Source organism: Pan paniscus, chromosome 2, assembly GCF_029289425.2.
Source record: "Pan paniscus chromosome 2, NHGRI_mPanPan1-v2.0_pri, whole genome shotgun sequence".
NCBI lineage: Eukaryota > Metazoa > Chordata > Mammalia > Primates > Hominidae > Pan > Pan paniscus.
In genome coordinates this window covers 128,865,565-128,891,870 of record NC_085926.1, presented here as the reverse complement: position 1 = coordinate 128,891,870, position 26,306 = coordinate 128,865,565, and the positions used below count along the sequence as shown (strand labels likewise).

Sequence of the window (26,306 nt, the reverse complement as noted above, 5' to 3'; positions counted from 1 at the left end):
TCGACACTTTGGGGAGGTCAAGGTGGGAGGATCACTTGAAGCCAGGAGTTTAAGACCAGCCTGGGCAACATAACAAGACCCTGTCTTTACAAAAAAATTTTAAAATTGCTGGGGGTGTTAGCATACACCTGTAGTCCCAACTACTCAGGATGCTGAGGCAGAAAACAGCTTGAGCCCAGGAGTTCGGGGCTGCAGTGAGTCATGACTATACCACTGCACTCTAGCCTGGGCAATACAACAAGAAACTGTCGCAACAAAAAGAATAAAATAAAAGCAGAATTTGGACACTGAAAAAAATCTGAGAGCACTTCTCAATTTATTTTCCAAAATAAAAACCAATCCCAATTTATACACTTACTCAACAGATTAAAAATATGTAATTTTTTTCTTACCACAGTGATACTGACGGCATCATCAAACTGATGCATTAGAACACTGATGACTGCAGAAGCCAGAAGCAGCATAATAAGGGGATTTTTAAACTGAAAGTAAAAACAAACAGCAATTCAACACAGTTTTGTACATGACAGTTCTCTCAGCAAAGGCTTTAAAAAAAAAAACCGTAAGAGCATGACTGGAAAATTACAAAAGTCTATACTCAGTTTATTTTATGTATCTCTTCAATTAACAAAAAAAGCGTTTATACTTAACTACATTTAAAAGCTTTTTAACAGTTCCTTTTCAGAAAAAAAAAATTAAATAGCAATACTTAAAACTAAGAATTAACCAATTCCTTATACTATACAGCAATTTTTGGTATATTAATTTAAGAAATACAGCTGTTCTGAATTTCTACTGAGGCTAGAAAAAGCAGGAGAAGATGATTTTTAAGCTAAAAATTTGGGCGAAATACTGAATAGAACACTGAGATTCAAACATTTCTCAAGTACAATGGTGTAGATTACAATTCTGTGGTTGACTCACATATCACAGAAAAATTCCCTCCTCTCCACAAAAGAAACTGAAGATTTTCCTCAAGGCTAGCTTTCCTGGTTTCTATCTACCACAGCAAATCATATCAAAGGAACAGGACTATAGCATCAACCTGATCAGAAAGCATTTAAATGACCTCACACCAGAGTCAAACCCAAATTCTTCCAGTTGGACATTCTATTCCTTGAAACTCTGATGTTAGAATCTCTTCCTCTGCTAAAGTGTTACATCACTGTCAAAGTTGCAAAGTAATTAGGCTAAAAGGAATCCATCCCACCAGAAAGCCCCAGCCCTTAGATACCATAGCTCTGAGGTTACATGCCACCACCTCCAAAGCCCCTTTATGGTTCCATTCCCTGGAACAAGTCCCAATCCTTCTTCACATCGGAATCCTATAAGAAACTTTTAACAATACCAATGCCCAGATTCACACCAAGTTAATTAAATCAAAATCTTTAGGCATAAGGCCCAGGCTTTAGCATTTTTTAAGCACTCCCCAAGTGATTCTAACGAGGATTTTAAAAAAATAATAAGTTAAACTGCCCTAATAAAATAACACTGCAACTGCAATATGGTTCAGGGCTGACCAACCACAAACCTGACTGAGTCAGAGTACCTAGGTTTGAATCCAGTTGCTGGCATCTGTGTGTCACCTTAATCTTTTTAAGCTCCAGATTCTTCATCTGGTAAAACAGAACCTTATACCAAAGAACTGTTATAAGGATTAACTAAGAATGTACATTAAAGCACCGTGTAAACCAAAAAAAGTTCTTAAAAATGTTAGCTATTAACGTCACACTTTGAGGGCAAGACCCATGATCTTTTTTATTTTCCCCTAAAAAAGCTGTGCCACATTACTAAGCACACCACTTGATGGATGGCAGGCTGCAGAGGAATAAAGAATCACCCAGTGCTTTGTGATTACGATTACTATTTACTGTTATTTGTTTAGTTGTGCTTAACTACATTACAGGCACTATTTAATTCTCACAGGAATCCCAAGGGGCAGGTGCTCTAGCTTTGGTAACAGGATCAAGAAAGTAAAACATTAAATCATACTGCCTAGGGATAAGTCAAATCATTACAATTTATAAATCCAGAGTAAACTATGTTAATGCTTTCTGAAGTCTTTGGTAATGTGGGAATGTGGTAAGTATGAAAATACAAAGACACATATAAATAATATTCCATAAAAATAAGACATATACACACAAGATTCATCCAACCTTTAAAATTCCAGTGTTGCTACTTTAGACAAACTCATTCGCAAAATTAAGCCTGGCAAATTTAAGCTCATTAGCAGAAAAGGCACTTTAGAAAAGTTAAACATAGATCGTTTTAGAAAGACCGCAGGTTAAAAGGCACAGACATTTACTAAAAAGAAGTTTTTAGCAAAAAATATTTGTTTAGCAAACCAACCTAATTACTTCAAAACTAATCATAGTAACCTGTAACTTTTTACATTAACACAATTGTTATCAAGATAAAAGCAGTCTAGAATAAGTCTTTCCTAAAATTTAGGATAAAAAAATATAAATAACTATCATCTACTGAGAGCTAATTATCTCCCGTAAGGTTATCATCACCATTTTATAGATAAGGCTCAGAGGATAATAAAGATGATACAACTGGTAAGAAATGAAGGTGTAATTTGTACCCAGGCAGCCTGAGTTTAACTTACTTAACTTACTTTTTACTAGTTTTCTGAGCTGGCCATGATTACCTTAAAAAATATTGCCATTCCTATCATTTAAATAGGGTAGGTTTGATATCAGCAAAGGACACTACTGTCAACAGTATTATCTTTGTGTAATATACCCATATGGAAAATGTTGTCTTTAAGATTTACATACTAAAAATACAGGAATTCCAACCTAACAGTAAGCCCCAACAAATGAAAAATTTTAGGTAAAAAACATCTAAAAATTATTTCCTTTCTCCATAAACAGTATCACAAAAGTAAGCAACTACATAACAGAAGTCCATGTATTAATAAATTACACAGTAGAAGAGGAAGTAAAAGTATCTCACCTGAGAAATATACTTCTTCCACAGTGGCTCATCTTCACTAATATCAAACTCATTCCAGCCATGAAAGGCTCGCCTATGACTAACTTCACATTTGTTTAGACCATTCTGAAGATCAGCCTATTAGAGTTTATACATGAAAGTTATTGAAAATGTTAGCACAGAAAAGAAAAACACAAAAAAGCACATAATATAATGTATTACATTTACAGAAACTACAACAGTCAAAACTAGTCTATTATGAGAGCAACCTATCAGTGGTTGCCTGGGGCCAGAAGTGACACATAGAGAGGGAGGGATTAATTACAAAGGGACATGGGGGAGCTTTCTGGAGTGATAAAAATGTTCTATCTTAATGGTGGTGGTGATTACATTTGTCAAAATGCAAATTGTACACTTTTAAAAAGTACATTGTATTTTATGTGAATTATATCTCAACAAAATTGATTTTTTAAAAAAAATGTAAACAAAAAGGCAGAGTTTACCAAACAAACAAAATTTAGGGAGAAAAATAACACAATCAGCCACACGACTTACAGAAAGCGTAACAGTACATTTTAATTAGCTTTTTCCTTTTCATTGTTGTTTTGCTGTTTTCTAAAATTAGTTTCTCCCAAAGAACGTTCAATGGGCCATAAATGTCTTCCTTGTTCTCTGGGCCTATCAAAACCCTGGGGTTGGTATTAATTTATACTCTTGGACTGTGTAATTATTTCATGCTCAAATTTTGTGCTTCCTGAATTACTCAAAAGCAATGAAGTTCAGATGAACTTCTTCTTGGAACAGTTTATGTTCTATAAACACTACCTACATCCTTCAGTTATTCTCTCTCATGATTTAGTATTCTAACTATTAAAGAATAAAATTATCTGTACCCCCAAAATAGTTGCCCTGACCAAAAGGTTATTATAATAGAGTCCAATAAAGGAGCCTTTCAAAACAAACATATTACAAATAAGTGGTTTTAAAGCAGAGTATAAATACAATAACAACAACAACAAAAACCTAAAAAAGGATACCCATGTTTTTAATGCTATCACTAAGATATGTGACTGTTGAAGGAAAAATAAAAAATATTATCTTTTTCATGTTTCGATAGATACTACTTTTGAAAACCAGGAAGAGCCTACATAAGCAATTACAGATTATCTGCAATTCTAAACTTGTACTTAGTTTTTACTTTACCTTAGAAAACCCTTATCAAAAAAAGATAAACTCCTACCACTACTTACGTTAATTATTTTCCTAATCCAACCAATCCTTACACAGCACTAATATAGTTCCTAGAAAAGCTATTATGTTCTAGAGCTGCACTGTCCAATCAGGTAGCCACTAAGCCACCTGTAGTTATTTAAATAAATTTAAATTAAATTAAAGTCAGTTTCTCCATCACACTAGCCACATTTCAAGTCATATAGTCATGTTTAATTCTGTCAAGTTTAACCCCATGTCAAGCTCAACAGTCCTGTTCAACTTGTGGCTACTATGCTGAATGGCACAGAACAGAATATTTCTATCACTGAAGAAAAGTAAATTAGACAGCACTGTTTTATAGAGTCTAAGTGACTGACTTTACACCATCTAGTCCCTTCCTCCCCACTAACCACTTACTTGGAGAATGCTTGCAACTTCACTGACTGGTAATTCACTTGCTTTTTTTGATGTCAATACAGGAATCATTGTCTCATTTTCACCATTAGGTATTTTTTGAAAACGTGCAACCTAGGAAGTAAAACCAAAGAAAAAATATTTGAATATAGCAAACAAGTGTAATGCAGTCTAGAATAATAAAAATCCAAAAGTTCACAGCAACTAATTTTCCAGTTAGAAAAATATTTCAGACTAATTATGTAGCTAGTCCTAATAGGAAAGACAATTTTATACTAACCACATGCTACTTCTCAAGAAATTACATTTCAAAAACTAAGCCATCGGTGCCCAGCTAGAACACAAAATTTTCACATTGAATGAAAAGCACGCTATTTCTCCACCAACATAAGAGTAAAAAGTAAAACAGATGTCCTGTCTAGCAGATCCTGATGATTACAAATAATCATAATCCTCTAAACTCATTATGTTTAACATGCAAGACAAAGTACAGCTAAGCTTTCTCCATTTTAACTACTCCTCTTAGTCAGTCAGCTCATAGCTGATCTACCCAGAAAAGACAACTGGCTACTCTTTCAACGCACCATGACAACAAGTCAGACTTTAAGAGCTATTCACAAACTAGGAGAAAAACAAGAAGTAAAAGAGACCAGACAAGCAAAGGATGCACAGGTTAGTGAAGGGGAGCTGGTGGGAAAGGTGGGGAAGGCTGTGAACAAGCAGTTAGTCACGAGATAGTAGTAATCAAGGTACCTACTTGATGCAGCTTCATAAGTAATTATCTATAGCTACAGAAAACTGTTTAACACAATTCTAGAAATAAATCCTCAACACAGACTTGTTTTGAGTCCTAAGCTGAGATTCTTTACAGACAAAAAGCTTTGAGTGAAAACAGAAGGGAGACAAAAGCTGCCCACTACTGAAACTTAAGAGATGAAAACACTTGAATTGCCACACATCCACTCAATTAAAATAATACTGAAACTAAAATTATCATCTTACTGCCCAGATACAAGTTTTTAAGCTGTCAGGTAAGATCTTTTCAACCTTGGATAATTAACATTTTTAGGATAAAATATTTCCCTAAAACTTTTAAAGCAGTATCTTTAAGCAAATGAAATCAAAGAAGATTCTACTACATTAGAGTGTCATTACAGAGGCCTGCACACATAAAGGCTTTTTGCATTTACTCCAAAAAATAGTAAATTGCTGAGGAAAAAAAGTCTTCTCTCAGTATGACTGAGTTTCTGGAACAATCAAATTCATGTTTTCTAATCTTATTTATGTAAAAAGTACATTGGACGTTTAAATACTTTAAAACAAAGAGCAGTAGTATTTTTCAACTTTTAATGAGGAGATATCGGTGAATAAATATGAGGAAACTAGAGACAGATTACCTTTCTGTACTGCAAATTACTGAAATTATTTTATAGCATAATATTTTTACATAATTAAGAAATGTAAAAACTTAGAGGAAAGATTAGGAATTTTACAAAAGCCACACACATGTTTTAGAGCTACTGAAATGCCCTTATTTCAAATCTATAAAACAAACTAGGACAGGGGAAAGACTTCATTGAACCGTTCCTAAGTAAAACATTGGAGAAGATTCCCCCCAAAATGATTTAAATCTTAAAACAATGAGAATTGAAATAGATGACATAGTTATTTTATCTTGTGAGATCATAAAGCAAAATTAAGAAGAATCAAATATATTTACACTGCCTGCAGTGACAGATCAATAAAATCTCTTATTTTTAAGATCCCCAAACCTCATCTTCTTCATATATATAACCTGGGGATAATATGGCTAAACAGAGATGTTTGAGGATTAAATACACTAACACAGCATTTGACTTACCACTAGTAAGAGCTCAAATGACAGCTATTAATACTTTTCTTCCAACAAGGTCAATACAGACTAAACAAGGTGAGTAAAGTCAGTTCATGATAATTTCCTATTAATGTTTACTTTTCTATCAATAATATATTGGAAATTGCTAACTCTAGTACCCAGCATGCAATATGACAGCCTTACTCATAAAATGTTTCTCAACTAATCCTTTGGTAGTTGGTATATAGATAGGGTCTACATTTGAACACACTTTACATAAAACCCTTCGGGGGTATTCCATGGGCTCAAAGTAGCTGTAAATCTCCAGAGTAGGAAACGGTATTATTTCATATAATAAACAATAAAACACTAAAGGGGCATGATACTCTCTAAATATATAAAGGGCTGCTTTGAGATGCTCTCCAGCTGCAACCACACCTGCACCTCAAGTGTGTTCACAAGTGGAGGAGTACTAAGCAACAGAAAAGCAAGATGGTAAAGTCCATCCCAGAATGCCAGGCCATATTTAACTTTGTCATTCCACATGAGTACTGCGTGGAGTAGAAGGTAGCAGAAACTCATTTCAGGAATACAAGGAGATGAAGAGCGATAAGGCATGTAGGTATTTTAACGAAGAACATGGAAGCTGCCCATTTGGAGAGAATTGTTCCAAGTCTGCCTACCCTGATGGTGGTAAAAGGAGCCAGAGACAGAAAATGGGAACATAAACAGATATAGGGCCCAAGGAAGGAACCAACTCTGGGAGCTCACTGAGGAAACAGAACAGCAACCCCTTTGACAACAGTGAACAAGAGTCTGTCATCTTTGAGATAGGTGAGATGCTGCTTAAGCTCTGTCTGCAGGTGGAGATGATGACCTGACAGTCTCTGATGATAAACGCAGCTTGTTTCATGATAAGCTAGATGATTTTTACAACTTGAATATACAGCAACATTGCATGGCGTGTGAACTAGTCTGCTGAGACTCAGATGGTGGCTGTCCCCTGTGGTCATATAGCAGTTGCCTGTTTCTTTCCTAGGCAGGCCTAATCAACTCCAGGTGCAGTCATAATAATTTTTACTCAGAGCTGGTTTTCTCAATCCTTCATCTTTCCCCAAGGAATATACTGCTTTCTCTATTTTAAAAAGTTAAAAAGGCCGGGCATGGTGGTTCACGCCTGTAATCTCAGCACTTTGGGAGGCTGAAGCGGGTGGTTCACAAGGTCAGGAGATCGAGACCATCCTGGCTAACATAATGAAACCCTGTCTCTACTAAAAAACACAAAAAATTAGCCAGGCATGGTGGCAGGCACCGGTAGTCACAGCTACTCAGGAAGCTGAGGCAGGAGAATGGCATGAACCCGGGAGGCAGAGCTTGCAGTGAGCTGAGATCGCGCCACTGCACTCCAGCCTGGGCGACAGAGCGAGACTCTGTCTCAAAAAAAAAAAAAAAAAGTTAAAAAAAAATCTTAAAGATGGTTTTCTTGTTAAATAAATTTAACTACCAGTTAGTATATGTAGGTTTGTTGTTTTACCTGTTTTCAACCAGATTCACATAGTACTTATATAGTGTTTATGAACTTTCCATATTCATTTTGAGGACACCAGATACAAAACTAAAAGCACTGGCCCTGCTTTGGGATCCAAGAATAGAGGTGAAGGGTAAAAGGATCTGATGTGGCAAGCAGACTTCTGCTACAGACTGAAGAGGTGGGTCCTTGAGATTTCCAGTGAAATATGTACATTCGTGTTTATATAGCTGTTTTCTACCAAGATGGTATAATTCCTACTATGTGTACTTGCTCACTGGTTTCATTGCACACAAGAATACTACTGGGCAACCAAAACCAGGCGCAAATGTGTTGAGATGTTTAATGTGTTTCACATGATAGGAAAACAGCGAAAGAACACATATAAAGATCACATGCATAAAATACACATGGAGTTGGAAGGTGACGCCCAAGGGCTGAGAGACCTGGTATGTGAGCGTGAGTGTGTGTGATAAGGTTCTCATCCCTGCATACATGTGACATTCCTAGCCTTAGTAGAAAAACTTGGTTTAATAGTTTGAGCCTAGTATGGCAGACACATTTTAAAGGACAAAGCAGTATACTGGTAATTACCATACAGCAGTGCTAGTTTTGTCTACATATTTATAGAAATGAGGATTAGCCAGAGCAGTTAAAACGATCTGGTTATCCCATATATTAACACATACTGGGTCTTGGATATACTATTTTATTTAATGTTTTAGTATCACCTAGGCTTTCCAGTTCAAGTACTTTTTGAAAACCTTTATCTCCTCATTGGAGTAGTTTTGCTATCCGGTTTTTGTGTTTGTTTTTGTTTTATTTGCCTCGTTCCATGCCTGAACTTTGTAGGTAGATACACATTATTCGAAACTATATCTAGATGCTCAAATTAAGATGGTGGATAGGAGGCAGGACTAGCTTGTATCTCCCATTCTGACAGACAGAGCAACATGTGGAGACTCACATCATGAACTTTTGCTACAATACAAGAACTACCACAGGAACACACCAGGAAAGGCAAGAGAATCCACAGACCCTTTGAAGAAGTTGGATCACCACCGCAGGTTCTCTGGGAGGCCTAAAAACTATGAGTCCATTTGCTTTCTCAAGGGGGAGGCTTATGGTCTGGGGCAAAGTATCCACCCTGGTAACCGGCTACCTGGAAAAAGACTCGGTGATGTTGGGGAGGCATGATGGAAGTGAGACCAGCCTTTAAGACCACAGGTTGCATGGAAGCAAGGTAAGGTCTGTGACTGCCAGCTTTCCCCCACTTCCCTGGTGACCTGTATGACTCAGCAGAGGCAGCCACAATCCCCCTGGGACTATAACTCCATTGGACTGGGAACCACACCCTCACCCCGCCCCCCGCAACAGCAGCTGCAGCAAGCTCACCCAAGGAGAGGCTGAGACACCCCTATTCCTGCCCCCACCTCGTAGTCTTTCTCTAGCCATCCTGGTAGCCAAAGACAAAGGTCATAATCTCTTGGGAGCTCTATGGGCTTGCTCACTGCCTGAGAAACCTGAATACTTGACCAAGTGTCTCTAGGGCAAATGTGCATCCTCCCTGTAGCATCACAGCTGATATGCTCTTGAAAGTGCCAACTCCCAGCTGGAGGACAACCAACACAAAACCAGCACACTAAACAAAAACACAACCAAGGACCCTCACAGAGTCTACTTCACTCCCCAGCTACCTCCACCAGAGCAGGTACTAGTATCCACAGCTGCAAGACCTGAAAACGGATCACATCATAGGACTCTTTACAGACACTCGCCAGTACTAGCCTGGTACCTGGTAGCTCGACTGGGTGGCTAGACCCAGAAGAGCAAAAACAATCACTACAGTTTGGCACTCAGGAAGCCCCATTCCTAGGGGAAAGGGGAGAACACCACATCAAGGGAGAACCCCATGGGACAAAAGAATCTGAAAAGCAGCCCTTGAATCCCAGATCTTCCCTCTGACATAGTCTACCCAAATGAGAAGGAACCAGAAAAACAATTCTGGTAATATGACAAAACAAGGTTCTTTAACACCACCAAAAGATCGTACCAGCTCACCAGCAATGGATCCGAACAAAGACGAAATCTCTGAATTGCCAGAAAAAGAATTTAGAAGGTCAATTATTAAGCTAATCAAAGGAGGCACCAGAGAAAGCTGAAGTCCAACTTAAAGAAATCAAAAACATGATACAGGATATAAAAGGAAAATTCTTCAGTGAAATATATAGCATAAATAAAAAACAACCACAACTTCTGGAAATCAAGGACACACTTAGAGAAATGCCAAACGCACTGGGAAGTCTCAGCAATAGAATCGAACAAGCAGAAGAAAGAACTTCAGAGACAGAAGACAATGCTTTCGAATTAACCCAATCCGCCAAGATAAAGAAAAATTACTTTAAAAAAAAATAAACAAAGCATCCGTGAAGGTTGGGTCTATGTTAAACATCCAAAGCTAAAAATAATTGGTGTTCCTGAGGAAGAAAAGAAATTTGAAAGTTTGGAAAACATATTTCAGGAAATAATCAAGGAAAACTTCCCCGGTCTTGCTAGAGATCTAGACATCCAAATCTCAAGAGGCTCAAAAATACCTGAGAAATTCATCATAAAAAGATGGCCCAGGCACATAGTCATCATTACCTAAAGTCAAGATGAAGGAAAGAATCTTAAGAGCTGTGGGGCAAAAGTATCAGGTAACCTATAAAGAAAAACCTATCAGATTAACAGTGTATCTTTCAGCAGAAACCCTACAAGCTAGAAGGGACTGGGGTCCTATATTTAGCCTCCTTCAACAAAACAATTATCAGCCAAGAATTTTTTATCCAGCAAAACTAAGCTTCATAAATGAAGGAGAGATAAAGTCTTTATCAGACAAACAAATGCTGGGAGAATTTGCCACTACCAAACCAGCACCACAAGTTCTAAATCTTGAAACAAAACCTCAAAATACACCAAAATGGAACTTCCTTAAAGCATATATCTCACAGGGCCTATATAACAATGATGCAATGAAAAAAAAAAAAACAAAAACAAAAAACTAAGGGATTAAGGCAACAACTAGCATGATGAAAACAACAGTACCTCACATCTAAATACTCACATTGAATATAAATGGCCTAAATACTCCACTTAAAAGATACAGAATGGAAGAATGGATAAAAATCCACGAACCAAGGATCTGCTGTCATCAAGAGACTCACCTAACACAGAAGGACTCACATAAGATAAAGGGATGGAAAAAGATATTCCATGAAAATGGAAACCAAAAGCAAGCAAAGGTAGTTATCCTTTTTTTTTTTTTTTTTTTTTTTGAGACAGAGTCTCACTTCATCACCCAGGTTAGAGAGCAGTATGCAATCTAGACTCCCTGCAACCTTCACCTCCTGGGTTCAGCTATTCTCCCACCTCAGCCTCCCAAGTAGCTGGGATTACAGGTGCCTGCCACCACACCTGGCTAATTTTTGTATTTTAGTAGAGACATGGTTTCACCATGTTTGCAAGGCTAGTCTTGAACTCCTGACCTCAAGCAATCCACCCACCTATGCCTCCCAAAGTGCTGGGATTACAGGTGTGAGCCACCACATCCGGCCTAGAAGTAGTTATTCTTATATCAGACAAACTAGACTTCAAAGCAACAACAGTTAAAAAAGGACAAAGGAGGCCAGGTGTGGTGGCTCACACCTGTAACCCCAGCACTTTGGAAGGCTGACACAGGTGGATCATAAGGTCAGGAGTTTGAGACCAGCATGATGAAAACTCGTTTCTACTAAAAATACAAAAAATTAGCCAGGCATGGTGGTGTGTGCCTGTAATCCCAGCTACTCGGGAGGCTGAGGAAGGAGAATTGCTTGAACCCGGGAGGCAGAGGTTGCAGTGTACCAAGGTCGCACCACTACACTCCAGCCTGGGTAACAGAGCGAGACTCTGTCTCCAACAAAAAAAAAAGAAAGACAAAGAGGGATATTATATAATGATAAAAGGACTAGTACAACAGGAAAATGTCACAATCCTAAATATATATGCACCTAACACTGAAGCTCCCAAATTTATAAAACAATTACTACTATGCCTAAGAAATGAGACAGATGGCAACACAATAATAGTGAGGGAACTTCAATAATCCACTGACAACACTAGACAGGTCACCAAGACAGAAAGTCAAGAAAGAAACAATGGACTTAAGACTATACCCTACAACAAATAGACTTAACAGATATTTACAGAACATTCTACCCAACAATTGCAGAATATACATTCTTTTCACCAGCAGATGGAACATTCTCCAAGACAGACCATATGATACGCCATTAAACAAGACTCAATAAATTTATGAAAACTGAAATTATATGAAGTATCCTCTCTGACCACAGTGGAATAAAACTGGAGATTAACTCCAAGATGAACCCTCAAAACTACATAAATACATAGAAATTAAATAATCTTCTCTTGAATGACGACTTCAAGTCAATAATGAAACCAAAATGGAAATTTTAAAATTCTATGAACTGAGGGGTAACAGTGACACAACTTATCAAAACCTCTGAGACAGAGCAAAAGCAGTGCTAAGAGGAAAGGTCATAGCATTAAATGCCTACATCAAAAAGTCTGAAAGAGCACAGACAATCTAAGGTCACACCTCAAGGAACTAGAGAACAAGAACAAACCAAACCTAAGCCCAGCAGAAGAAAATAAGTAACAAAGATCAGAGCAGAACTAAATGAAATTGAAACAAAAAAATTACAAAAAATAAATGAAACAAAAAGCTGGTTCTTAAAAAAAAAATAAACAAAATCAATAGACCATTAGCAACATTAGCCAAGAAAAGAAGAGACAAGATCCAAATAAGCTCAATTAGAAATGAAACAGGAGATATTACAACTGATAACACAGAAATAGAAAAGATCATTCAAGGCTACTATGAACACTTTTACATGCACAAACTAGAAAATCCAGAGGAGATGGTTAATTTCCTAGAAATATACAACTCTCATAGATTAAATCAGGAAGAAACAGAAACTCTGAACAGACCAATAACAAGTGGTGAGACTGAAACAGGAATGAAAAAATTGCCAACAAAAAAAAAGTCCAGTACCAGATGGATCTACAGCTGAATTATTTCAGACGTTCAAAGAAATTGGTACTACTGTTACTGAAACTATTCCTAAAGATAAAGAGGGAATCCTCCGTAAATCATTCTATGAAGCCAGTATCACCCTAACACCAAAACCAGGGAAGAATATAACAAAAAAAGAAAATTACAGACCAATATCCTTAATAAATATAGATGCAAAACTTCCCAACAAAATACTAGCTAACTGAATCTAACAGCCTATCAAAAAGGTAATACACCATGATCAAGTGGGTTTCATACCAGGGAAATCTACTGACCCTTGTGATGCAAGGATGATTCAACATATAAAAAATGTATTAATATACCACATTAACAGAATCAAAGATAAAAATCACATGATCATCTCAATAGATGCAGAAAAAGCATCTGACAAAAATCAACGCCCTTTCATTATAAAAACTCTCTACGAACTAGGAATAAAAAGAAAGTAACATAATAAAGACTGTATATGAAAAGCCCACAGCCAACATTATATTCAATAGCAAAAAACAGAAACTTTTCCTGAAAGATCAGGAACAAAGCAAGGATGCCCACTCTCCCTACTTCAGTTCAATATAGTACTGGAAATCCTAGCCAAAGCAATTAAGCAATAAATTAAATGCTTAATAAAATAAAAAAAATACATCCAAATCAGAAAGGAAGTAGTAAAATTGTCCCTTTTGGGCCAGGCACAGTGGCCCATGCCTATAATCCCAGCACTTTGGGAAGCCGAGGTGGGTGGATCACTTGAGGTCAGGAGCTTGAGACCAGCCTAGCCAACATGGTGAAACCCCATCTCTACTAAAAACACAAAAGTTAGTCAGGTGTGGTGGCAGGCACCTATAATCCCAGCTACTTCGGAGGCTGAGGCAGGAGAATCACTTGAACCTGGGAGGCAGAGGTTGCACTGACCCAAGATTGTGCCCCTGCACTCCAGCCTGGGAAACTGTGCGAGACTCCGTCTCAAAAAAAAAGAAAAAAAAAAGAAAGAAAACTCTCAAGATTCCATTTTTAAAAAACTGTTAGAATAAACAAATTGAGTAAAGTAGCAGGATACAAAATCAACATATAAATATCAGTAATGTTTCCATACACTAACTATCTGAAAAGGACATTAGGAAAACAATCTCATTTACAATAGAAAAAAATTAACTACCTAGGAATAAACTTGAATGAGGTGAAAGGTTTGTTTATTGAAAACCAGAAAACAATGAATGAAATTAAACAAGACACACAAAAAAACAGAAACACCTATGTTCACGTTTTGTTAAGACTGAGTATTTTTAAATGCCAATATTACTCAAAGTGATCTATAAATTCTACGCAATCACTATCAAAATTCCAGTGGTATTTTTTATAGAAATAAAAAAACAATTCTAAAATTCATATGGAACCACAAAAGACCATAAATAGCCAAATCAATCTTGTAAAAGAACAAAGCTGGAGGCATCATAGTTCCTGATTTCAAAATATATTAATATTACAAAGCTACCATAATCTAAACAGTATGGTATTGGCATAAAGACGGACATATAGAGCCACAAGAACACAAAAAGAGAGCCTAGAAATAAGTCCACACATATATGGTCAACTGATCTTCAACAAAGATGCCAAGAATATACAATGAGGAAAGGAATGGCATCAGGAAAACTTCATATCTACATGTAAAAACCTAAAAAAAATAAACTGGGCCCTTTTCTTACACCATACACAAAAATCAACTGAAAATGATTTAATAAACCTAAGACATGAAACTAAAACTCTTAGAAGAAAACATACAGGAAAAGCTTCGTGACACTGGTGTCGGCGATTATCTCAAGGATTTAATACCAAAAGCATAAGCAACCAAAACAAAAATAAACAAGTGGGACTACATCAAACTAAAAAGCTTCTACGCAGCAAAAGAAACAATTAACAGAGTAAAAGGCAACCTATGGAATGAGAGAAAATATTTGCAAACATCTGACAAGGGGCTAGTCTCCAAATATATAAAGAACTCCAATAATTCAACAGTAAAAAAACACAAATAACTCAACTTAAAAATGTGCTAAGGACATCAACAGACATTTCTCCAAAGATATACAAATGGGCAGTAAGCACATGAAAAGATGCTCATCATTAACCATTAGGGAAATGAAAATCAAAACCACAACACAATATTACCTCACACCTGTAAGGAAAACTATTATCAAAAAACCAAAACAAAACAAAACACAACTACTGTTGGTGAGGATGTGAAGAAATTGGAATCCTGTTGGTGGGAATGCAAAATGGTGCAGCCACTATGGAAAAAAGTATGAAGCTTCCTCAAAAATTTAAAAACAGAACTACCATATATTCCAGAAGTCCCACTTTGGGGTATTTATCCAAAAGAATGAAATCAGGATCTCAAACGGATATTACCACTCCGATGTTCACCACAACACTATTCACAATGTGATAGTGATAGCTGCAGAAACCTAATGTCCACCAACAGATGAAAGGATTTTTAAAATGAGGAATATATGTACAATGGAATACTATGTAGCCTTAAAAAAGAAACTCTAGGCCGGGCGTGGTAGCTCATGCCTGTAATCCTAGCACTTTGGGAGGCTGAGGCAGGCGGATCACCTGCAGTAAGGAGTTCGAGAGCCTGGTTAACATGGTAAAACCCCTCCTCTACTATAAAAATTAGCTGGGTGTGGTAGTGGGCGTCTATAATCCCAACTACTCGGGAGGCTGAGGCAGGAGAATCGCTTGAACCTGGGAGGCAGAGGTTGTAGTAAGCTGAGATCGCGCCATTGCACTCTAGCCTCGGCGAAAAGAGCAAAACTCTCTCAATAAAAAAAAAAGGAAAGAAAGAAATTCTAAAATTCTAGGGATCTCGGACTCCCTGGACACTCCCTCCAGCCCAGCCTCTCTAGCTCCGCCTGTGATGCGTGCTCCTGCCTCCAGCTCAAAATGCCTGCGTGGAGAGGTGGAAACAAGTGTGGGGTCTGCGGGAGGGCCGTGCACCACGCAGAAGAGGTGCAGTGTAATGGCAGGAGCTTCCACCGCTACTGCTTTTTGTTTGTTTTTTTAAGACGGAGTCTTGCTCTGTTGCCCAGGCTGGAGTGCAGTGGCGCGATCTAGGCTCACGGTAAGCTCCGCCTCCCGGGTTCACGCCATTCTCCTGCCTCAGCCTCCCGAGTAGCTGGGACTACAGGCACCCGCCACCATGCCTGGCTAATTTTTTGTATTTTTAGTAGAGACGGGGTTTCACCATGTTAGCCAGGATGGTCTCGATCTCCTGACCTCATGATCCGCCCGCCTCGGCCTCCCAAAGTGCTGGGATTACAGGCGTGAGCCACCGCGCCCGGCCCACCGCTGCTGCTTTCTATGCATGATTTGCAGGAATAATTTAGATAGCAAGACAGTGGCAATTCATGATTAAGAGATTTACTGCAAATCCTGCTATGGAAAGAAGTATGGGCCAAAAGGCTACAGTTTACGGCCAGGGCGCTGGCATATTTAACATGGACCGTGGTGAGAGCCTGGGCATCAAGCCAGAGTGTTCAGCCTCACATGCCTACAAACAAATCCAAAGACTTCTAAATTTGCTCAGAAATACAGAGGTGCTGAGAAGTGTTCCAGATGTGGGGATTCCGTACATGCTGCTGAGAAGGTAACTGGAGCTGGAAAGCCCTGGAACAAAAACTATTTCCGATGTGCAAAGTGTGGGAAGAGTCTTGAATCAACAACTCCTGACTGAAAAAGAAGGTGAAATCTATTGTAAAGGGTGCTATGCAAAGAACTTTGGGCCCAAGGGATTTGGCTATGGCCAAGGAGAGGGCTGTTGTTCATGCCCAGTAAGGTGTAAACCCAGAACCAAGCTTCACACACTGAGAATCTCTTCATAAGCTAGGCACAGATAATCTTTCTAAACTACTGCAAAATTCTACCAGCATTAAGTACTATATATTACCCTGTACTCGGATAGGCTAGCTAACTCGTAGGAAGGGAGCACTATATCTTATCCTTTTGCTTTATTCGCCAGCATTTTTTGGGAACCATTTCTTTTACAATTTAAATAAAACTTCAGCTTGAAAAAAAAAAGAAATTCTACAAAATGGCACAACATGGGTGAATCTTGAGGACACCATGCTAAGTGAAATAAGCCAGTCACAAAAAGACAAATGACTGCATAACTCCACTATCTAAAATAATACAAATTCATAAAAATCAAAGAGCGGAATGATGGTTAGCAGAGGCTGGGAGAAGGGGAAATGGAGAGTAGCTAATCAAAGCTCACGAAGTTTCAGTCAGTCAAGATGAATAAGCACTAGAGAGCTGCTGTACAACATTGTACCTATAGCCAACAATAATGTATACTTTAAAATTCATTAAGAGGCTAGATCTCTTTACCACAATATTTTTAAGAGAATATTTTTGCAAGTAAAACAAAAAAGTTTTCACCTGATCCCAAGTTTTACTAGTGTTTTTAAATGTCGAGGTAAAATAAAAGCAAAAGTTTTACATCTTAATTTTTAGCACACACTACCATGTAAGCAAGATTCAGAAATAATACTCTGGCACTCATTCCCAGCTGTTATGTGTTAAACACAATTGCAAACCATCTATAACACAACAAAATCTAAAGTCTTACTTAGATAAAACAAATCCAAAGGCGTTCACATATTATTAATCTGCTTTTAAAAAAAAGAAATGTCTTTTACCTGGTAGTTAAGTTTATCTTCATAGAATCCACTATTCTCCTCAACTGCAATGGGATAATATGCCAACAAATCCATCATAAGTTGAAAGTAACAAGTCAAAAATGCATTTCATACACCTAACCTACCGAAGCGAACATCATAGCTTAGCATAGCCTATCTTAAACACACTCAGCAACACTTACATTAGCCTACAGTTGAGCAAAATAATCTAATACAAAGCCTATTTTATAAAGTGTTGACTATCTCATGTATTTAATAAATAATACTGTACTGAAAGTGAAGAACAGAAGTACAGTTTCTACTGAATGTCTACTGCTTTCACACCATCGTGAAGTTGAAAAATCCTAAGTCAAACCATCACAAGTCAGGGACTTGTGTGTACTTCATTTCTAGTAACCAATGACCTTAGCTGCTTTAAGGATACAATCAGGGAAGTGAAATCAGTCAGTACACATTGATTTACAAAAGCTATGTTTAGAAAAACCAATCCTCAACATGAGTAAGAAAAGTGGGCAAGAAAACACCATTTGTATGGTTTTTGGACAATAAAAAGATAGAGAACTGAGGGCTGAATAAAAAAAGAAAAAGAAAAATTGAGCTGTCGAGTGGCTGAATAAAAAAAGAAAAAGGAGAACTGAGGGGTCAAGTTACACATTAAGGTAAGACATTAAAGATTCAAACAGTCCTCCACTTCATTAATCAGGGAACTTGAATTCTGCCTGCAATGGTACCAGCTGTTTCCCCGCTAAGGCAAAAGAAATTGGTACTGCAGCAATACATAATGGCTTTGAAAAGAAAAAAAGAAGAAAGAAAAAATATACATATAAACTTAAGCACAAATTTAATCTTTAACCCTACTAATCAATCACCTTTTGGGCCCGTCCTCCAAGAAAATCATAGTTTCGACCTCACTTTATTTTTTTATTTATTTTTATTTTTTGAGATGGAGTCTTGTTCTGTTGCCCAGGCTGGAGTGCAGTGGCGCGATCTCTGCTCATTGCAACCTCTGCCTCCCAGGTTAAAGCAATTCTTCTGTCTCAGCCTCCCAAGTAGCTGGGATTACAGGCACATGCAGCCATGCCTGGCTAATTTTTTTTTTTTTTTTTTTTTTTGAGTAGAGACAGGGTTTCACCGTGTTGCCCAGGCTGGTCTCAAACTCCTAAGCTCAGGCAATCCACCCACCTCAGCCTCCCAAAGTGCTAGGATTACAGACGTGAGCCACTGTGCCTGGCCTCCACCTCACTTTAAATACTCATACTCTATGAGGATCTCTAAAAGGAATGTTACCTAATAGGAGACTATAAGAATCCTATTTATTAACTATACTTAAATATTCTGTTGTCACAAATAAGTTTGCTTTACATGTACCAGTAATGCTGCCCTTCACATATAAGGATGGCTAATCCTCTATTATTAAGATACATAACCCATTTATTTAGTGACAGTGGATTTGGACTGACTCAGAACGCCTCAGGCTAAATATAAATGGCTAAATATAAAATCTAAAACCACACTACTGAAGTGGCATATGTAGAGGAGGTCTACCACTGAGTTCCTTTGTCTGAAATGCTTGTAGCACATTTCTGCAGGCAAGAGCCAGGTCCAGCCTGCACACTCCATGCCCTACACTAAGCTTTTAGGCCTCATTCCTTCTATGAGCTTTTTTGTGTTGGCTTGCGACAACCCTGAACCGATTACTCACACTCAGTCCCCTACCACTTAACTATCACTGCTCATCCAAACGTGTTTTTCCCTCAACTACACTATAAACTCAATAGCTACAAGAACTGCAGGTCACACAAACCAACACTCACCATGCCTGGCATATAGCTGGTACTCAGTAACTGCTAAATAAAAGGATAAATGAAAAACTAAGCTAAGTAACAGACTTTTTCCCTAATTTTTTCAACTAACACTATATCCCTAAACAAAAACTGTACATTCTTCTAATTAAGAATGAATTAGGCCGGGCGCAGTAGCTCATACCTGTAATTCCAGCATTTTGGGAGGCTGAGGCGGGTGGATCACTTGAGGTCAGGAGTTCGAGACCAGCCTGGCCAACATGGTAAAACCCTGTCTCTACTACAAATACAAAAATTAGCTGGACGTAGTGGCAGGCGCCTTTAATCCTAGCTACTTGGGAGGCTGAGACAAGAGAATCGCTTGAACCCAGGAGGCGGAGGTTGCAGTGAGCCAAGATCACGCCATTGCACTCCAGCCTGGGCAACAGAGTGAAACATCGTCTCAAGGGGGGGAAAAAAAAAACCCAGAATGAATTAATCCCAGTAAGTTCACAATTAACTCTTTTCTTTCCCAATCTTTACTAAGAGGTAGGAAGGAACCCTCCTGTCATCCAAAGCAACAAACAAGTCAAAGAAGATTCAACAATCCAACTGCTTTCCCGTAGGTGCTAATGCTCTATTTGCTCTGTATTATAACAACTGCAGAATATCCAGATGGTTCTCATACTTATTCACAAATAATTGGGCTTCTTCTATTGAAATCTATGTTTCCCATGTTTTCATGTTCAAGGTATGTTATGGGGTAGGGAGGTAGAACGTGAAAGGGATGGGCAATCAAAATCTTAGTCAAGCAAGTTAGTCCCACCTACACAACTACTTGCCTAACATCTATCAGTAATTCACATCTATGTTTTTAATTCCTTGCTTCAACTTCCAATCCTTTTATTAAGATATAATCAAAGACACCCTCTACTTAGGAGGCTAACGCAGAAGATCAAGAGTTCAAGCCCAAGCTGGGCAAAATACCAAGACCCCATTTCCTTGCCCCCCAAAAAAGACAAAGACACCCCAAAATGATATTACTGAACACAAAGTAGCCAAAAGTAATTCAACATGAGTTACTAACCTGAATGGGTTTTTCCTTGTAAAACTATAGGGCTTGGCTGGTCTGAAGGCAGTTGAGTTATCTCAACTGATTGTTCACAGTCAGTTACAGATCCAACACCTTTCTACTCTTTCTCCCTTCTCACTGAAATGCACTTGACTAGTTAAAACAAATAAAAAAAAAACAAACAAAAAAACCTATATGGCTTAAGCCTTAAACTAAAGAACAAAAATGTTTAGCTATGAAACTTTCACAGGGCACTTTCATTTTAAAAGATCAACTATTTATCCTTAAAGGATCTGCAAGAAATACGCTGTTTTTAGTTTGAAGCTTTGAGTTAAAAAAAAAGTCTAAAACTCTACTGATTTCACATTTAGTCATTTATATGTTATCACAGTAACAGTTGGAGGAAACATAATAGGAAGAAGAGTACTAAGGAGGAGGAGGAGGAGGAAAAGAGCAGGTTTGCCCGTTAAGCTGCTAAGTACCAGTGCTTGATGCTGAGTGCTTTATTTCTAATACTTCACTTAATCCTCGGAAAACAATCTGAAGAGGGCATTATTTTTACTACTTTTTTAGATAGGGAAATTAAAGATTAAAGAAGTAATGTGCCCAACACAAAAAGAAATTAACAAAACTAGTAAGTGATATGGCCAGGAACCGAACCATTGTGTAACACTAAAAGTCCTCCTTCTTAACTATTGTACAATATTTAAATTAGTCAGGTCATCCAAAAGTTTCAAAGTAAATCCAGTTTAGAGGACTAATTTTAGTATAGTGAGACTAGATTTAAGATCTAAGAATACAGGCTTCTTTTTAACCAAAAGCAAACTTAGTGCAAAGAATCTTTTCATCCTTCCACCTCCCCTCTTCCCCCATACACACACCAAAAAAATCTTAAATAAATACAGCAGATTTCAACTTTGGAAAAGGAGAAAACAATGATTTAAAAACAGCATGTCTTAAGTAGAGTAAGGCTGTACAGTCTTCTGATGCCAACAAGACATTTTATAAACACTGTCACATGAAAATACACAGCTAAACTGAATAATTTCTGACAGGTGAGCCAGTAGTATTAATAACTCAGTACCACTAGGTATGCCACGAGGCTCTATTCTGTTAATATTTTATCAACAACTCAGATAAATACTGAATAGCATACTTATCCAAGATGACATTAACTCAAGGCTGGAGAGGGATACCCACCTTGCCTCATAACCAAAACAAAATTCTTTTTTTTTAAATTAATTAATTAATTAATTTATTTATTTTTTATTATACTTTAAGTTTCAGGGTACATGTGCACATTGTGCAGGTTAGTTACATATGTATACATGTGCCATGTTGGTGTGCTGCACCCACTAACTCGTCATCTAGCATTAGGTATATCTCCCAATGCTATCCCTCCCCCCTCCCCCCACCCCATCACAGTCCCCAGAGTGTGATATTCCCCTTCCTGTGTCCATGTGATCTCATTGTTCAATTCCCACCTATGAGTGAGAATATGCGGTGTTTGGTTTTTTGTTCTTGTGATAGTTTACTGAGAATGATGATTTCCAATTTCATCCATGTCCCTACAAAGGACATGAACTCATCATTTTTTATGGCTGCATAGTATTCCATGGTGTATGTGTGCCACATTTTCTTAATCCAGTCTATCATTGTTGGACATTTGGGTTGGTTCCAAGTCTTTGCTATTGTGAATACTGCCGCAATAAACATACGTGTGCATGTGTCTTTATAGCAGCATGATTTATAGTCATTTGGGTATATACCCAGTAATGGGATGGCTGGGTCAAATGGTATTTCTAGTTCTAGATCCCTGAGGAATCGCCACACTGACTTCCACAATGGTTGAACTAGTTTACAGTCCCACCAACAGTGTAAAAGTGTTCCTATTTCTCCACATCCTCTCCAGCACCTGTTGTTTCCTGACTTTTTAATGATTGCCATTCTAACTGGTGTGAGATGGTATCTCATTGTGGTTTTGATTTGCATTTCTCTGATGGCCAGTGATGATGAGCATTTTTTCATGTGTCTTTTGGCTGCATAAATGTCTTCTTTTGAGAAGTGTCTGTTCATGTCCTTCGCCCACTTTTTGATGGGGTTGTTTTTTTCTTGTAAATTTGTTTGAGTTCATTGTAGATTCTGGATATTAGCCCTTTGTCAGATGAGTAGGTTGCAAAAATTTTCTCCCATTTTGTAGGTTGCCTGTTCACTCTGATGGTAGTTTCTTTTGCTGTGCAGAAGCTCTTTAGTTTAATGAGATCCCATTTGTCAATTTTGGCTTTTGTTGCCATTGCTTTTGGTGTTTTGGACATGAAGTCCTTGCCCATGCCTATGTCCTGAATGGTAATGCCTAGGTTTTCTTCTAGGGTTTTTATGGTTTTAGGTCTAACGTTTAAATCTTTAATCCATCTTGAATTGATTTTTGTATAAGGTGTAAGGAAGGGATCCAGTTTCAGCTTTCTACATATGGCTAGCCAGTTTTCCCAGCACCATTTATTAAATAGGGAATCCTTTCCCCATTGCTTGTTTTTCTCAGGTTTGTCAAAGATCAGATAGTTGTAGATATGCGGCGTTATTTCTGAGGGCTCTGTTCTGTTCCATTGATCTATATCTCTGTTTTGGTACCAGTACCATGCTGTTTTGGTTACTGTAGCCTTGTAGTATAGTTTGAAGTCAGGTAGTGTGATGCCTCCAGCTTTGTTCTTTTGGCTTAGGATTGACTTGGCGATGCGGGCTCTTTTTTGGTTCCATATGAACTTTAAAGTAGTTTTTTCCAATTCTGTGAAGAAAGTCATTGGTAGCTTGATGGGGATGGCATTGAATCTGTAAATTACCTTGGGCAGTATGGCCATTTTCACAATACTGATTCTTCCTACCCATGAGCATGGAATGTTCTTCCATTTGTTTGTATCCTCAATTTATAGCACTAAATGCCCACAAGAGAAAGCAGGAAAGATCCAAAATTGACACCCTAACATCACAATTAAAAGAACTAGAAAAGCAAGAGCAAACACATTCAAAAGCTAGCAGAAGGCAAGAAATAACTAAAATCAGAGCAGAACTGAAGGAAATAGAGACACAAAAAACCCTTCAAAAAAATCAATGAATCCAGGAGCTGGTTTTTTGAAAGGATCAACAAAATTGATAGACCACTAGCAAGACTAATAAAGAAAAAAAGAGAGAAGAATCAAATAGACGCAATAAAAAATGATAAAGGGGATATCACTACCGATCCCACAGAAATACAAACTACCATCAGAGAATACTACAAACACCTCTACGCAAATAAACTAGAAAATCTAGAAGAAATGGATAAATTCCTCAACACATACACTCTCCCAAGACTAAACCAGGAAGAAGTTGAATCTCTGAATAGACCAATAACAGGAGCTGAAATTGTGGCAATAATCAATAGTTTACCAACCAAAAGGAGTCCAGGACCAGATGGATTCACAGCCGAATTCTATCAGAGGTACAAGGAGGAACTGCTACCAATCCTTCTGAAACTATTCCAATCAATAGAAAAAGAGGGAATCCTCCCTAACTCATTTTATGAGGCCAGCATCATTCTGATACCAAAGCCGGGCAGAGACACAACCAAAAAAGAGAATTTTAGACCAATATCCTTGATGAACATTGATGCAAAAATCCTCAATAAAATACTGGCAAAACGAATCCAGCAGCACATCAAAAAGCTTATCCACCATGATCAAGTAGGCTTCATCCCTGGGATGCAAGGCTGGTTCAATATACGCAAATCAATAAATGTAATCCAGCATATAAACAGAGCCAAAGACAAAAACCACATGATTATCTCAATAGATGCAGAAAAGGCCTTTGACAAAATTCAACAGCCCTTCATGCTAAAAACTCTCAATAAATTAGGTATTGATGGGACGTATTTCAAAATAGTAAGAGCTATCTATGACAAACCCACAGCCAATATCATACTGAATGGGCAAAAACTGGAAGCATTCCCTTTGAAAACTGGCACAAGACAGGGATGCCCTCTCTCACCACTCCTATTCAACATAGTGTTGGAAGTTCTGGCCAGGGCAATTAGGCAGGAGAAGGAAATAAAGGGTATTCAATTAGGAAAAGAGGAAGTCAAATTGTCCCTGTTTGCAGACGACATGATTGTATATCTAGAAAACCCCATTGTCTCAGCCCAAAATCTCCTTAAGCTGATAAGCAACTTCAGCAAAGTCTCAGGATACAAAATCAATGTACAAAAATCGCAAGCATTCTTATACACCAACAACAGACAAACAGAGAGCCAAATCATGAGTGAACTCCCATTCACAATTGCTTCAAAGAGAATAAAATACCTCGGAATCCAACTTACAAGGGATGTGAAGGACCTCTTCAAGGAGAACTACAAACCAAAACAAAATTCTAACAAGCTGATTATCAGGCAGAATCAACGAGAAGAGGCAATATACCACCACCTCAACATTTACAAAAGCATACACGTATACTTATTAGAAATAAATGTAAAAACCTACTACTAGCTGGGTGCCGTGGCTCATGCCTGTAATCGCAGCACTTTAAGAGGCCAAGGCAGCAGGATCACTTGCACCCAGGAGTTCAAGACCAACCTGGGCAACATAGTGAGACCCTAACTCTATTGACAATGAATAAATATAAATATAAATATATATATAAAACCTACTACTATACTGTAAAACCAACTACTAACATACCAGATGCTAAGGCTCTACAATAATAATTCAGACAAACACATGGGTTAAGTTGACCTCATACATCATTTAAAGAGCTGTAAAAGCATTCTCAGTGTAAACCTGTTGCTAAAAAGGTAAACATTATCCTAAACTGCATTATGAGAAAGATAGCTTTTTAGTCCAAGCGAGTCAATGAGCCTAGAATATTTCACAACAATCCAACCACACCTTGAGAAGTCTATATTCAGTTTAGGGCATCATTAGAGCCTGCTACCAAGCATGGCATACTATGGTGACATTTCTGGAAATGAGGTCTTAAGATGATCAGTGGAAGGAATTAGGAATATTCGGCCTAGAGACGTATGAAGGGCAGTACCTGACCATTAATTGGATTTCAATAAAGATTTCTAAATAAAGGATATGACAGGTATCTTCAAATATTTTAAGATATGTTACATGAAACATGACATTCTCCCTAAAGACAGAACCAGCATCAACAGATAAAAAGTTTCCAATCACCAGGAAGTTTCTAGGAGAGATGTTGGTGCCATTTCTATATGGGGTGGGAAATTGGTCCCCTCACCTTAAAAATTCTAGGAACGGTCTGGCAAAATCCAGAGGGATCTCACTGCCTCCTTACTGCCTGTGGTACTAAGGTTTCTGAAAATGTATCAGTAACCTTTCTTAAGGGAGATACTGTGAAATGGTTACCTTCCTCACTGAACCTTAAGTTCCAGAGCATGAACCCAAAGAACAGTGGCATAATCAGGCTTCAATGTTCTTAAGTATTCTTAAATATTCTTTGTACTTAAAGAATTAAATATTCTTAAATATTCTTCATTTGATGAATTAAAAACTAGCACAATCACAACTCTTAAAAGATAAATCTTATTTTTCTCCCATACTTACAATATGTAGAAATGAAAAATATGGTTCCAAATACTATTAAATATTTGTACCCAAGAACTAATTCTAATCCATTTTCCACACAGCAATAAAAATCACAATAAAATGCATTTACCTCTGGATA

The 26,306-nt window shown here is 37.8% G+C and overlaps 1 protein-coding gene and 1 pseudogene across 10 annotated transcripts in view; one reads left to right on the top strand and one right to left on the bottom strand.

The window, feature by feature from the left end:
* ATP2C1 (ATPase secretory pathway Ca2+ transporting 1) overlaps window positions 1-26,306 on the bottom strand; it is a 163,820-nt gene that overhangs the window by 81,431 nt on the left and 56,083 nt on the right. For all 10 annotated transcript variants that reach the window (XM_034957365.4, XM_034957366.4, XM_003829448.5 and 7 more), the window contains 3 exons: window positions 4,573-4,683; window positions 2,965-3,081; window positions 393-482 (listed from right to left, as the gene is read on the bottom strand). In XM_034957365.4, coding sequence (XP_034813256.2) covers window positions 393-482; window positions 2,965-3,081; window positions 4,573-4,683 — 318 coding nt within the window. The remainder of the gene's footprint in view (window positions 1-392; window positions 483-2,964; window positions 3,082-4,572; window positions 4,684-26,306) is intronic.
* LOC129397443 (cysteine and glycine-rich protein 2-like) lies at window positions 16,406-18,729 on the top strand (annotated as a pseudogene).